Genomic DNA, 12,043 nt, shown 5'->3' with positions numbered 1-12,043 from the left:
GCTTACTTAAAAGTTCATATTTCATATATAATCTAACCTGTTCTTGGCATGGCGAATCATTCATTTTTATTGATGCTTGTGTTTACAATAAAAAGGAATAGACTTTCAAAAACCAACCAAACAAACAAACAAAAAAAAAAGTAAGGGGCAAGCAGAAGGAACAGAGTTAAGAAAATCCCAGTTGGGATTATAGAGCTAGAATGGAAAAGACCTCAGAGGACACTTAATCTAACTCTTCTAAAACTGAAGCCCAGGGAGATAAGTCACTTGTCTAAGGCAGTACATTGTCTTTTCCCTATTATGTTTATCTAACACTTAACAAAAGAAAGTTTACTTAATCTATGAATATCTCATTTCATTCCAAAACCAAACCTGAACCAGCAGATTGGTCTGACTTAGTTTTATCTTACAACACATGCCATCTATCTTTCCTATTAAAAAATAAATAGAAGACTATTAATATTCTAGGTAACTTAGAAAATTATGAAAAAATGTGCTTCTTTGGACAAGTCAGAAACCTAGCCATTGTTCCTAATGAAAAACAACAACTTACAAACATTTGGAACACATCCCAATTTTAGGTCGAAGACCATAAGTACCTTGTGAGTTTGTCATTATTATTGATTCTTATAACAGATACTCAAGACATTTCCATCTACCCCTCTGTTTAGAGACTTTACTCAGGCAACAACATATCACAAACTATAATGGGAATTGCAATAAGGCAAAGGAAGAAGAGCAAGTTATTAAGAATAGTTAGGAATTTCTAAATGGTTAACTTCAGGATGGATCTTTTCCTAGCAGGTAAAATTCAAAACACTTTATTGAGTGTTCCTCTTTTGGCTATCCTTTTTTAGTCATGAAAGTTTAGGAAATGAAATAATCTATAATAGATACAGTAATATTTTTACCTGTACATACTGTCGAAAAAGGAGTAAGAAACTTACTGGAAGCCTAAATAATGATCTGCAGAAACCTATGTTACAGAATCATAAAGGGTTGGAAGGGACCTTTAGGGTCATCCTGGTCAATCATTTTCAAATGGGATTGGATTAAGTTTCTCTCTCCAAATTTCTAGAAGTCTATGTTACTGGATTGTGGAGCAATTTAGGCTGCATACCAAATCCATTAGGGCATCATTTATCAATTTCAGCTGTGGAACACTAATAAAATCAGGTGCTAGGCTCCTTTAAAAATCTACAAAATACTACTTACTATTATTGACATATAGGTGAAAGCCATTTTAGAAAGAGCATCAAATGATTATGCATCTTTCTTAACTTTTTAGCATCTCTTGTACAACATACATACTCTTCACTCACAGCGACCACAATCATCCTCTCACATGTACTACTGCAAAAGCTTCCTGGTGGGTCTCCATGCCTGAAGTCTCTCTCCAATCCAGTCAATTTCCCATTAGGCTTCCAGAGGGATTTTCCTAAAGTATGTTACTTCCATACTCAATATATTAACTCTGGTAGATACTTCCTGGATCAAATATCAAGTCCTTTGGCATTTAAAGGCATTTTCAATCTGGCCCCTTCTCATCCTTTCCAGACTTCTTACACTTTATACTCCTCCAAGTACGTTATGATCCAGCTTACACTGGTGTACTTGCTGTTCTTTACATAATATGCTCCATCTCCTTTGTACTGGCTGTCCCTATGCTTCCAACACCCTACCTCCTCATCTCCATCTCTTGGGTTTTCTGGCTTCCTTTATATTAGCTCAAATCTCACCTACAAGAGACCATCACTTCCCATTTACTCAGCATATATGTTATTTAACTATCTATTTACATATTGTCTCTTCCATTAGAAGAGAAATCTTAGAGAGCAGGATTTTTTTGGCCTTTTTTAGCACACAGTCCCAAAAGATAATTGCTGCAAAAATACTTATTTATTGCTTCTGGGGTAAATTGTTATATCTATAGGAAGATCTACCGGCTAAAAGTTAGCAGTTCAAACAATGTCCGGCCTATAAGATAGATACCACTTGTAAATACAGTACAGAACTAATTGAGGAATACACCTCAAAACAAACATAACCTCAATCCTTTTTAAAAGTAGGCAACACAAGTAACATGGAAAGCCAAGCTACCTCATTACCATGACAACTACCCCAAAAAGCATTCTTCACAGAGCATCTACAAGGTAGGAACTATGAGCAGTACAGGTTTTCCTTCCAAAGTGCATAAATTAGTGGCCCATTTTGTAATGCCACTGATTCAGATCTTGTAAACTGATAAAATTATCAGCACAGAAATCATCTGCAGAGTAGTGTCAAGTATTCTAAGGAGAGAAACACTAGTACAACCTGTTTACTTCAAACAAGCAGACCCAAGGGGAAGGCTGAAAGCATCCAAAAAGCAAATACAAAACATCATTTGGCTATTTAAACTCTTCAAGAGCACCCCAGAAGAATCAAATCCAATTAGCAATGGCTTTACAGTGAAGCTCCAACACAGACTTTATTATTTACTATTTGATATCAAAGCTTAACCTTTGGGCTTTGATTTCCTCATTGGGAAAAACAGGAGTTTCTAAACTAATTTTTAAAAAATGTAACTTGACTTAAATATATATATTTGTTCTTTTTGTATCCCTATGCATTTGAAAGTAATTCATAATTCTGAAAAGGAGTCCATGGGCTTCACTGGACAGCTAAGGGGGCCCATTACTGTGCCAAATGAGTTCACTGGCTTCATGAGAGTGCCAAAGGGACCACAGGCTTCATTAGCCTTCCAATGAGGTCCATGGTACACAAAAAGGGTAGAGAACCTCTGGACTATGTGGACCCTGAGGTCTCTTCCAACCTCTTAAATCCAAGGATCATACTGAGCAGCACAAAACAGACACACCTACTTCTCTCTCCTAGGGTGACTTGTATCAAACAAGATGTGAAATTAACAACACCCAAGGGAGTGGGGGGGAGGGAGTGCCCCGAACGCATGGGCTAGTGCTGTTTTCAGGGGGAACCCGGCGAGTCCCCGAGGAAAGTTGAGGAGACAGTGCTATCCCTTCATTATACCCACCTGCCAAATATTCGGTTTCAAACCTCCTCCGGGTCTCGCTGATAAGCTTAGATTTCTCCTGAGAAGGAACCTGTAAAAGAACACAGAGCGGGCAATGAAGCAGTCTGACGCCCCTTGGGCCTCCTCCCCAAGAGTCTCCCCGGGCCCTGGAGTCTCCTCCCGCACCCGGGTCTCCTTCCTTTTTTACCCTACCTCCCCTGCGGAGCCTCCTAGGCCTCGGGAGGTATCGAGGCCCGGCCCAACTCGGAGCGCATCCGCCGGCCCGCGGGCTCCAGCATCTGCTCACCTGGGCCATGGTCCCTACTACTGTCACTGTCACTGTCGCTGTCGCTGCCGCCGCCACCGCCGCCGTTGCCGCTACCGCCGACGCCCGTTCTCACATCACCAGCCCAGGGTCCGCGGAGGCGAAATAGGCGGAGGAAGGCAACAGAGGGGAGGGAGGGGAGGAGTGGGGCGGGCGGGTCTCGTGACACCACAGGGAGGAGAGACGGGGAGGGGGGAGAGAAGCCATCCAACCCAAGGCTGCAGCCTTCGGCCTGGGGGAGGCACCAGAAGGAGTTTCCTTCAATCTCGGCCCTCCTGCATCCCTCCCCCAGAAGCCAAGACCCAACCCCGAGCGTAGGCTCCACCCCTGCCATGCCTCCGGTCCCGTCCCCCGCAGGACTTTGGCCCCGCCCTCTCCTGCTTCGCACTGTTTGCTATTGGGGTTTGTAGTCAAACTCACCATCCTCCTCCGCCTTCTCCACCTCCCTTCCTGAACTCCTCCCAGTAGTTCCAGCTTCATTTCCGGGTTAGGAGGTCTTCCCCCTTCCCACCCTTTCCCAGGATGCCTTGTGAACGCGGGACTTTCGGAGGGTATAGGTGGAAGTTGGCAGAGCAGGATCCCAAAGGTAGGTGTTTTGAATGAAGGGAAAAAAAAAAACAGCCGCGGATCCCACTCTGTTGGAGGTAGGAGGGGAAGTTAGGAACCTCCCCTTCTCGGGCCAGGAGGTTGTCAGCTCTAAAACGCGTCCTCCAAACACTGTCCTAAGCCACTCTTGTGCACCTATTGTCTGGTTGAATGGATAATGGGAGTCAAACTTAGGTTAGTTAATAAGATCCTTGGACTGAACGTCAAAGTTATTCCAATTCACAGCGGCAGACTTTAACTCGTGCTTCTTTGCAAGTGGGTGACCTGAGTTCTAGTCTTAGATGTGATGCTCACCTGCTCCGTGGAACTTTGGACGCGCTGCCTCGCCTCCCTTAGCCTCAGTTTTCCTATCTATGAAATATGGATTAGAATTCATTGCTTATCTCTTTGGGAGTGTTAACTTTGAAAAACACAGAACTACTAAAGTAGTCAGAAAAAACAAGTCTTTAATCAGAAAAGAGATAGTGTTCAATATTCGACACCTAAACAGTATCAAGCGCCTAAAAACCAGACAGTCAAAGGCTCTGGCACTCTCTGACAACAGTATCTCTGAGAGGATCACCATGCTAGATTGTTTCCCCAAGAACAATAGAACTTGGGAAACTGGACTGATGCTTTACAATGGATACTAAAAGGAAGGGTCCAGCCAAGGGCTTGGCTACCTGGGAGAGGGCTTTGATACCATGGGAAAAATTAACACAAAAGGGTACTTAACTTTTGATTTAGGAGACTTGAGGATTTATTGTTCTGTCTGAAATGGACCAGTCTGGGACTTCGCTCTAGGTGAATTCTCTGGGGATTAGGGGAGACTTGGAGCCTTCAGATGTCAAGTTGACTGGAGGAAAGTAAGCTTTTTAAGGATTTTCTAGTTAGTGAGCATTTGTTAAAAGAACCCTTCAGAAATCAAAGAAAGGAAAATAAACGTACTGGCTGGCCCCAAAGCCTAAGCACTTAAAACTTAAATATATTTTAAATGTAAAGAAATTGTTAATTTAAAAGGTATAACTTAGAGTTTTCCTAACTTAAAACTAAGGGCAGTGGTGCAGTGGATACGGTACTGGCCCTGGAGTCAGGAAGATCTGAGTTTACTTAAGTATCTTTGCCAAGAAAACCAATCCCAGATGGTATCAATGAAGAAAGTTGGACAGGGCTGAAGAACAACTTAAAACTGAACCAACAATTTTGGGACACCCTGTGTGTTTTATATGCATCAGTAAAAGATTTTTTCATACTTAAAATTTCTTATTCATAATAAGGCTCAGATAAAATGCTTTTAAAGGTTCTTATGTACATTAATTTAGTAGGGCCTTAAAACAATTCTATGTAACAGGTACCATAAGTAGCTTCATAGATGAGGAAACTAGAGTAAAAAAGGTAAGTCACTTGCACCTGGTTACACAATTAATGAATGTTAGAGGCTCATTTGAAATTCTGGCCTCTCTTCTCAAGTTTTAGCTGTCTTATTATAATATTTCTGGATCCCTTTTATTTTGTTTTCAAAATTTAAATATTACTTTTATTTTTCTCTTTTTTAATGTCTCTTATCTTTTGTACATCATCTATTTGAATATTATTAATACATCAGATGTATTGGCATAGAAATAGATGATATCCCCAGTTCTTTTTTTTTTTATCCCTTTTAAAATAATGGATATGGCAGCAGCTAGGTAGCACAGTAGATACAGTGCCAGACCTAGAATAGAGAGGAGCTGGGTTCAGATTTTACCTCTGAAACATCCTAAGTTTATGGCTCTGGGCAAGTCAATTTGGCCTTTGCCACTCTTCTGTATTAGACAAAAAATAAGATTTTAAAATAAAATAATGGGTATGGTGGGTTAAAGTATAATGGTAAGCGTTTTTAGCATTACACTTGACATACCTATAAATCTTGTACAGGATTTTAAAGGGAAAATCTAAAGTGCATTTCATAATCAAAATACTTGGATACTTCTCTATTTTAGTTTATATTATACAGAAGTAATGAAATTCTAGTAAATAGGAAATGTTTCCAGATTTCTATATGGCTTTTTCTTCCACTTAAACATCCCAGTAGAGATCCCTTTGTCAGAAGTCATTTAAAAAAAAAAAAGTGCATCTTGGGCTCCTTTCTACTGCAAGGGAAGTATGTCAAAATGTTAATTTTTGAGACCATCTTTAAGAGGATCTTGAATGTATGTTGGTGTTAACTATAAAGCTCTATGCAGATGTATGGCCTTTTGCAACTGTTATATAGTGGAATAAACATTGGATTTGGAATCTAATGAGCTATATTATTATTTTTTTCAATTTTGTTATTTACCATCCAGATGCCTAGTCATGTCACTTAACCTTTCTGGAATCTTAGGTATCTGCCTCCCAGAGTTGTTGAGATCAAAAGAAAGTATGCATGTATTTGTATGTAAAGATTTAAACATTTACATTTAGTATAAAAAAATATAAGCAAATCTTTTTCTTAGTTTTTTCCATTGTTGATTGTACATTATCATTATGTTGTTATTATTACTGATCTGACCTGTGATTTCATTGTTTTAAGAGGCTCCCTATGCGGAAATTCCCTCTTCCAATGCAGATAGACTGGTGACTAACCGTCCTAAAAAGTTGTCTTAGAATACTGAAAAACTTAATCATCTGCCTGGATCACAGCCAATCTGTTTCAGAAGCTTAACTGGAACTGTTATTCTTGGCTGAAAGAGCAGCTTTCTTCTTAACATGCCTTAAAAAGTAGGAAACTGCTTAAAACAGTGTTTAATGTTTATACTGTGAAAATTAAAATTAATATATAATAACTTAAGTATTATATTTTTTAAATTTATTAATAACAACTTGAAATAAAAAGCTAGAGTAAAAACCTACCTTACTTGACCTCAATCTTGAGAAAAAAGAGACAAAGGGTTGAGGCCCAGAAAGTTATAACCAATAACATAAAAATGCAAATGTGAGGAGGCAGAGAAAGGGATGCTGGGTAATGAAAAAGAATTCTGGGGAATGTAGTCTTGGGGTTCAAGATTTTCCAACTATATAAGACCCCCTGTGATCCTCTTGGGAGACCAGTCTCCCCAAAAGGATCATGGAAACATAACTAACTTATAAATTGTAATAATTTGTGGATAAAAGGAAAAGGGAACAAAACCAATGATTGCTAGACGCATTGACAAAAAGCCAATTAGGGGGCAATCCCCTTTGGCATAAGAGTATACATTCAAAATAAATGCATTCAACCCCACCAAAGTTCACAATTCACCATATCTCAAAGTTCACTCTGAATCTTCTGGTGAATCTGTGGTCTCTGCAGGCATCTTCATGGTGCCTTCACCAAAAAGGCTTACCTTCTGGATTCTGGGAGGTAGTCTCTTGTTCTAAAATTAATCTCAAAAGAATTTAAACTTTGCATTATAGGATAATAATACAGTCCTCCCTGAGGAGGATGGGGACAAATAGGGATCACTCAGGGATACATGGCTGAGTTATGAGGTATATGAATCAATTGGCAAAAGAAATAAAAAACATCAAAAAATCCAAAGAAAAAAGAAATTGTGGATGAAATAAAAAATAGCAGTGTCTTATGTCTAAAAAATATAAATAAAGGAAAAACAAACCTATAACAGATCCTTGAATTGGGGTCCAATTAAAGTGATTTAAGCAATTATACACTTACCCCAATCAGTAGTTAGGACTACAGAAAGTTTGCCATACTCTGAAAGATAGAAAAGAGACTAGATTATGGGAGCCAGGAAGGCAGCCAAAGTGAGGTGCTTGATAGAGCTCAAGGAACTCCTGCCTCTGACATGTCAAACAGCCGCAACCTTGAACCCCAAACAAGTTTAAGTCCTCTTGTCTTGACTCAAAATTTTCATCAATCCCACTGGGATTGGTTGATCTCTTTGACCTTGTGCTGTATTGGCGCTGTGCAGGTAGTTTTTTGTTTCTTTGACACTATGCAGTGGACCTTTTTGTATTCCCTTCTCCTGGTATCAACAGAATCATTAAGGAAAATCCCATAATTTTTTAAAACAATCAGTGGCACCATTTTTATAATCTAAAGCTTTTTGGGTATGCATTGATATTAGGACAATTGTATTTTAAACTTATAGTACTGCAAAATCAAAAAAAGCTAAAAGGAAAATCTCAACACTGTTGACATGTGCTTCAAATGCAAAAAGGAGAAAAAAAACTCATACTATATTTCACATGCAAGGAGAAACAATAATAAAAAAGTTTTAAAAATCAAAAATATATAGCTTACAATCAGTGACTTGAGATCCATTTCCTTTTTTAATTGGGCTATGAACCACTTTGTGAGTGCAAATTATTTTCACAAAGTAACAGATTTATTAAATAGTAGTGTAGTTGATAATACACATTTAAAGAAAGTACCAAAAATTCCCAAAATTCACAATAGCCTAGTTAATTATGATAGCAAACAAACACACTAACAGATAGGATTCACATTAGTTGCAATATATAGCCACTTGCTGTATGGCATTTAACAAAAACTGATAGATATTTGTCACATTTTACAGGTGTAGCAAATCTTTTAACCTTGGCAAAGATATTTTTAACAAAGTCAATAGACTTTCAAAATCTGGCAGCAGAGCATAGAAAAAATACAATCTATACTGCTGATGAAAATAGTTTTGGGGTCTATAACATAACCAAGAAATCTAGATTGTTCTGGTGGAAGTAGATTAAGAGTTAAAATATGCATGCAGAAGCTACTTTTTGCTTCATGCTTTATATATATATATATATATATATATATATATATATATGTAAACTTTTTGGCAGGAACTTCTATTTAGTTCTCTACCTTTAATACATTATTTTATGTGTGTGTGTGTGTATGTATATATAGATATATAGATATATAAACCATCTATTCAGAATCTACTAGTTATGTAAAAATCATTTCTGAAGACCCCTTAAAATTAATTTAAATTCTTAGCTCATTAAATTCTCTAAAGTTGTTTACAAGTTGTAACCTTTTTTTTTTTTATGAAGCCCATCCATCATCATCTGTGTGACAATTTAACAAAGGCAAAAATGGAGAAAAGACTGTTTAGGCAACATGTGACTTGGATGCATAAATTAACAAATGTAGTATCCCTAAGGAGTTATGATTTTGCTAGTGAAAAAGGTGTTTATAGGCTTTTCACAATGATGTTCTTCAATACAGTCAGAGGGGAAAAGTACAAATAAAAAACAATGTAACAATATATTGTTTAGATTAATATATGAACTTAAAAAAGAATTAAACTTCAAAGCAATCAGTAAAATACAAGAAGCACTGACAGGGTACAGGCAGTGAATTCAAAAATCCTTTTTTCTAATTCCAATAGACTTGTTTGAATGACCAGAATATTTTATTGTGTCCTTTGAAAAAAGTTGTAAGTTGATTATATTTGTTAAATAATAACCACGCCTTTGATTTAAATAACATCTTAAGAAACTAAAACTATTTCATAAATATTACCCAAGCACTTTGTTTCATAACTCCAAAAACAATGAGAGTAAAAAAAAATCCTAAAACTAGATAATAGGAGAATCAATCATCTTTCCACTTGATTTTAGCTTTTACAAATGGCACATATCTACAAGATGAAGTCCAATTCCAGAGGAGCTTACAGCTTATCATTCTTATACACATATTTTTCTCTTTTGATTGCTGATAAATTTTTAATTAACAAAGGAAAAAATGTTTTAGAAGTTACTCATCCATTTTGATCCGGTTAGGGAAATTAGCCAAATAAAAATTTTAATGAACATTGATCCAGATTAATGAAATGGATTTTTTTTTTTATTACATAGTCATCCATCATCAGGTACTTTGGAAAGAATTGAATTTCCTGCTTTGTCTTATCTCTTCAGGTACCCTGAGATTCAAGTAATTATAGCAGTTGTACATTTGGTTGTACAAAATGATCAGATAAAACACTGAAAAATGTAAATATAGATTTCTGTCCTAGAAAAGAAAAGAGAACTCTTGATTTTCACAAATGACTTAGTTTATATTTGTTTCCATATCTCCTTATACTTACATGTACTGGACGAGAAAATAGACTGCCTCATTATATTAGACATGTTTTACTTTACGGTTATTCTTTGTGACTGACATATTAACATTTCGTAGAATGTAATTTCAGAGAGGTGGACCAAAGATTCAAATTCTAAGAGGATTTTTTTCTCCATCTGCTAATAACCAGTCGTTTATTTATTTATTTGTTTATTCATTTAAAACCCTTACCTTCTGTCTTGAAGTCAATACTATGTATTGGTTCCAAGGCAGAAGAGTGGTAAGGGCTGGGCAATGGGGATCAAGTGACTTGCCCAGGGTCACACAGCTGGGAAGTGTCTGAGGCCAGATTTGAACCTAGGAACTCCTGACTCTAGGCCTGACTCAATCTACTGAGCCACCCAGGTGTCCCCAATAATCATTTATTAACCCCCAAATCCAGAGGCATTATTTTCTAATTAAAGAAATTTCATTCACCCAAGTGTTTATAGTTCTACCTTAATTTTTAAAAGGCACCTGATTGCTTTTATGCCTATTATAAGTGATTTGATCAAAAGCGTTTTGGGTATTTAAATCACCAACCTTCATTGATTTTTCTTTTTCCTCTTTCTCTGAATAGAAATAGTTATAGCCCCAATTAATGCCAGGATGTCGAAATTCACCTAAACTTTATTTTCTTAAACTTAAATACTCATATATTTTAACTTATTTTCTGATCAAATCACTTCTTATCAAAAATTTAAAAACTACATCAACAACTTTATGGTGCATATTTTTCTGGTAAATGTTAACCTTGCTATGAGCAATACATTAACATTCTGTTTAAAAATAATTTGCCTAATTAATGTCAATCTTTTTTTCCCCCATAGATTCAAATCAACCTCTTGGGGCAGTTTGCACTACAAAATCAAATTCACATAAAGATTTCGTATTGTTCAAAACAAAAGTAGAAGAGCAATGTCATCTGATGACCAAGAGAAGCTTTTATCTTACAATGGGGAAGTCCTCATTTTTCAACTGTCAAACGGAAACTTGGCAGAAGAAGGGACTGCAAAAGCATCCAAATTACATGTGAAAAGAATGACATTTGATAGAAGCACAAGAGCATTTATTCAGAAATCCACTGGATTATTTAGCATTCATGGAGAACTCTCAAGTTTTGAAATGATTTGTTGCAGCTATGCAGCAGACTTCAGAACAGGAATTAATCTCCCTTGTGTTTTGATAAGAAGAAACAAAAAGAAAAGTGTTTTCAAATATTTTTTATTGCTGCTTCATAGTTCTAATGAATTTGAACAGCGAATGAATCTTACATTAGACTATGAGATGAAGGATGACATAAAGATACTTGATGGTCCATCAATCTTGTGGAGACATATCGGAGCTTTCTTTTTTATTTCTTCACAAAATGACACAATTGTCAGTGCTCCAGTGAAATTTTCTTCTATCAAATGGGCAGGAGTGATTGAAAATTTAGGAACTGTTTTATTTGGTGTAGGAGAACCTCATGCCACTAAGAGAGAAAGTAGTCAGAAGTATTCAGAAGAAGATTATGCAATTTGGGGTACTGAATTTTATGCATATTCTATTGAAAATAAAACAGTATTAAATGGTGCACAGTTTTTGCCTCATGCTTATGGCAGTGTGGTGACGTATATACATATTTGTGCAATTAAAGTAGTGAATTCTGTGTTAAGAATTTCTCTGCTTGCACTAACTCAGAAGAATCAACTTATTTGGTTCCAAGATGGTGTCCCTAAAAATCTATGCCAGCTTCCATTTCAGCATCCCAGGGCATTACAAGTTATGGCTTCAGGTGGAGGAGATTTACTCTATATTGTATCATGCAGGTCCGGTGATGTTTGTGCCATTGGGAAAAAGAGTTTTCAGGTATAACAACTTATCATAAAATTTCAATTATTTTGTTCCTAGAGATAGATTTCTTTTTTAAATGTTCCTTCTGTCTATAGAATATATCTTGATGTATTTTTCAATGAAGGGCTTGCCTCTCCAGGAGAACAACTCTGGCATCAGTTTAGTCTACTTTATTTAAATGCTTCCAGATAATTTATTTTACTGCTGCTTTTTG

General features: G+C 36.7%; 2 protein-coding genes across 7 annotated transcripts in view; one reads left to right on the top strand and one right to left on the bottom strand.

Annotated features, from left to right (window-relative positions):
• MOSPD2 (motile sperm domain containing 2) overlaps positions 1-3,652 on the bottom strand; it is a 46,070-nt gene extending 42,418 nt beyond the window's left edge. Inside the window, exons 1-2 of one of the 3 annotated variants that reach the window (XM_056808419.1) lie at positions 3,321-3,652; positions 3,035-3,104 (exon numbers count right to left, since the gene is read on the bottom strand). In XM_056808419.1, the coding sequence (XP_056664397.1) occupies positions 3,035-3,104; positions 3,321-3,329 (79 nt within the window). In that variant the 5' untranslated portion in view covers positions 3,330-3,652. Of the gene's footprint in view, positions 1-3,034; positions 3,105-3,226; positions 3,246-3,320 lie in introns of those variants that run through there. The other 2 variants (XM_007500903.3, XM_056808420.1) reach the window with 2 other exon arrangements.
• FANCB (FA complementation group B) overlaps positions 3,619-12,043 on the top strand; it is a 33,321-nt gene continuing 24,896 nt past the window's right edge. For 2 of the 4 annotated variants that reach the window (XR_001624058.2, XR_001624059.2), the window contains exons 1-2: positions 3,619-3,924; positions 10,824-11,844. Coding sequence is in view for 2 of the 4 variants with exons in the window: in XM_056808418.1 (XP_056664396.1) it covers positions 10,912-11,844 (933 nt within the window). In the remaining 2 variants the exon portion in view is untranslated. The remainder of the gene's footprint in view (positions 3,925-10,823; positions 11,845-12,043) is intronic. The other 2 variants (XM_056808418.1, XM_007500904.3) reach the window with 2 other exon arrangements.

Source organism: Monodelphis domestica, chromosome 8 (assembly GCF_027887165.1).
Source record: "Monodelphis domestica isolate mMonDom1 chromosome 8, mMonDom1.pri, whole genome shotgun sequence".
NCBI lineage: Eukaryota > Metazoa > Chordata > Mammalia > Didelphimorphia > Didelphidae > Monodelphis > Monodelphis domestica.
This window is presented reverse-complemented; position numbering and strand designations above follow the sequence as displayed.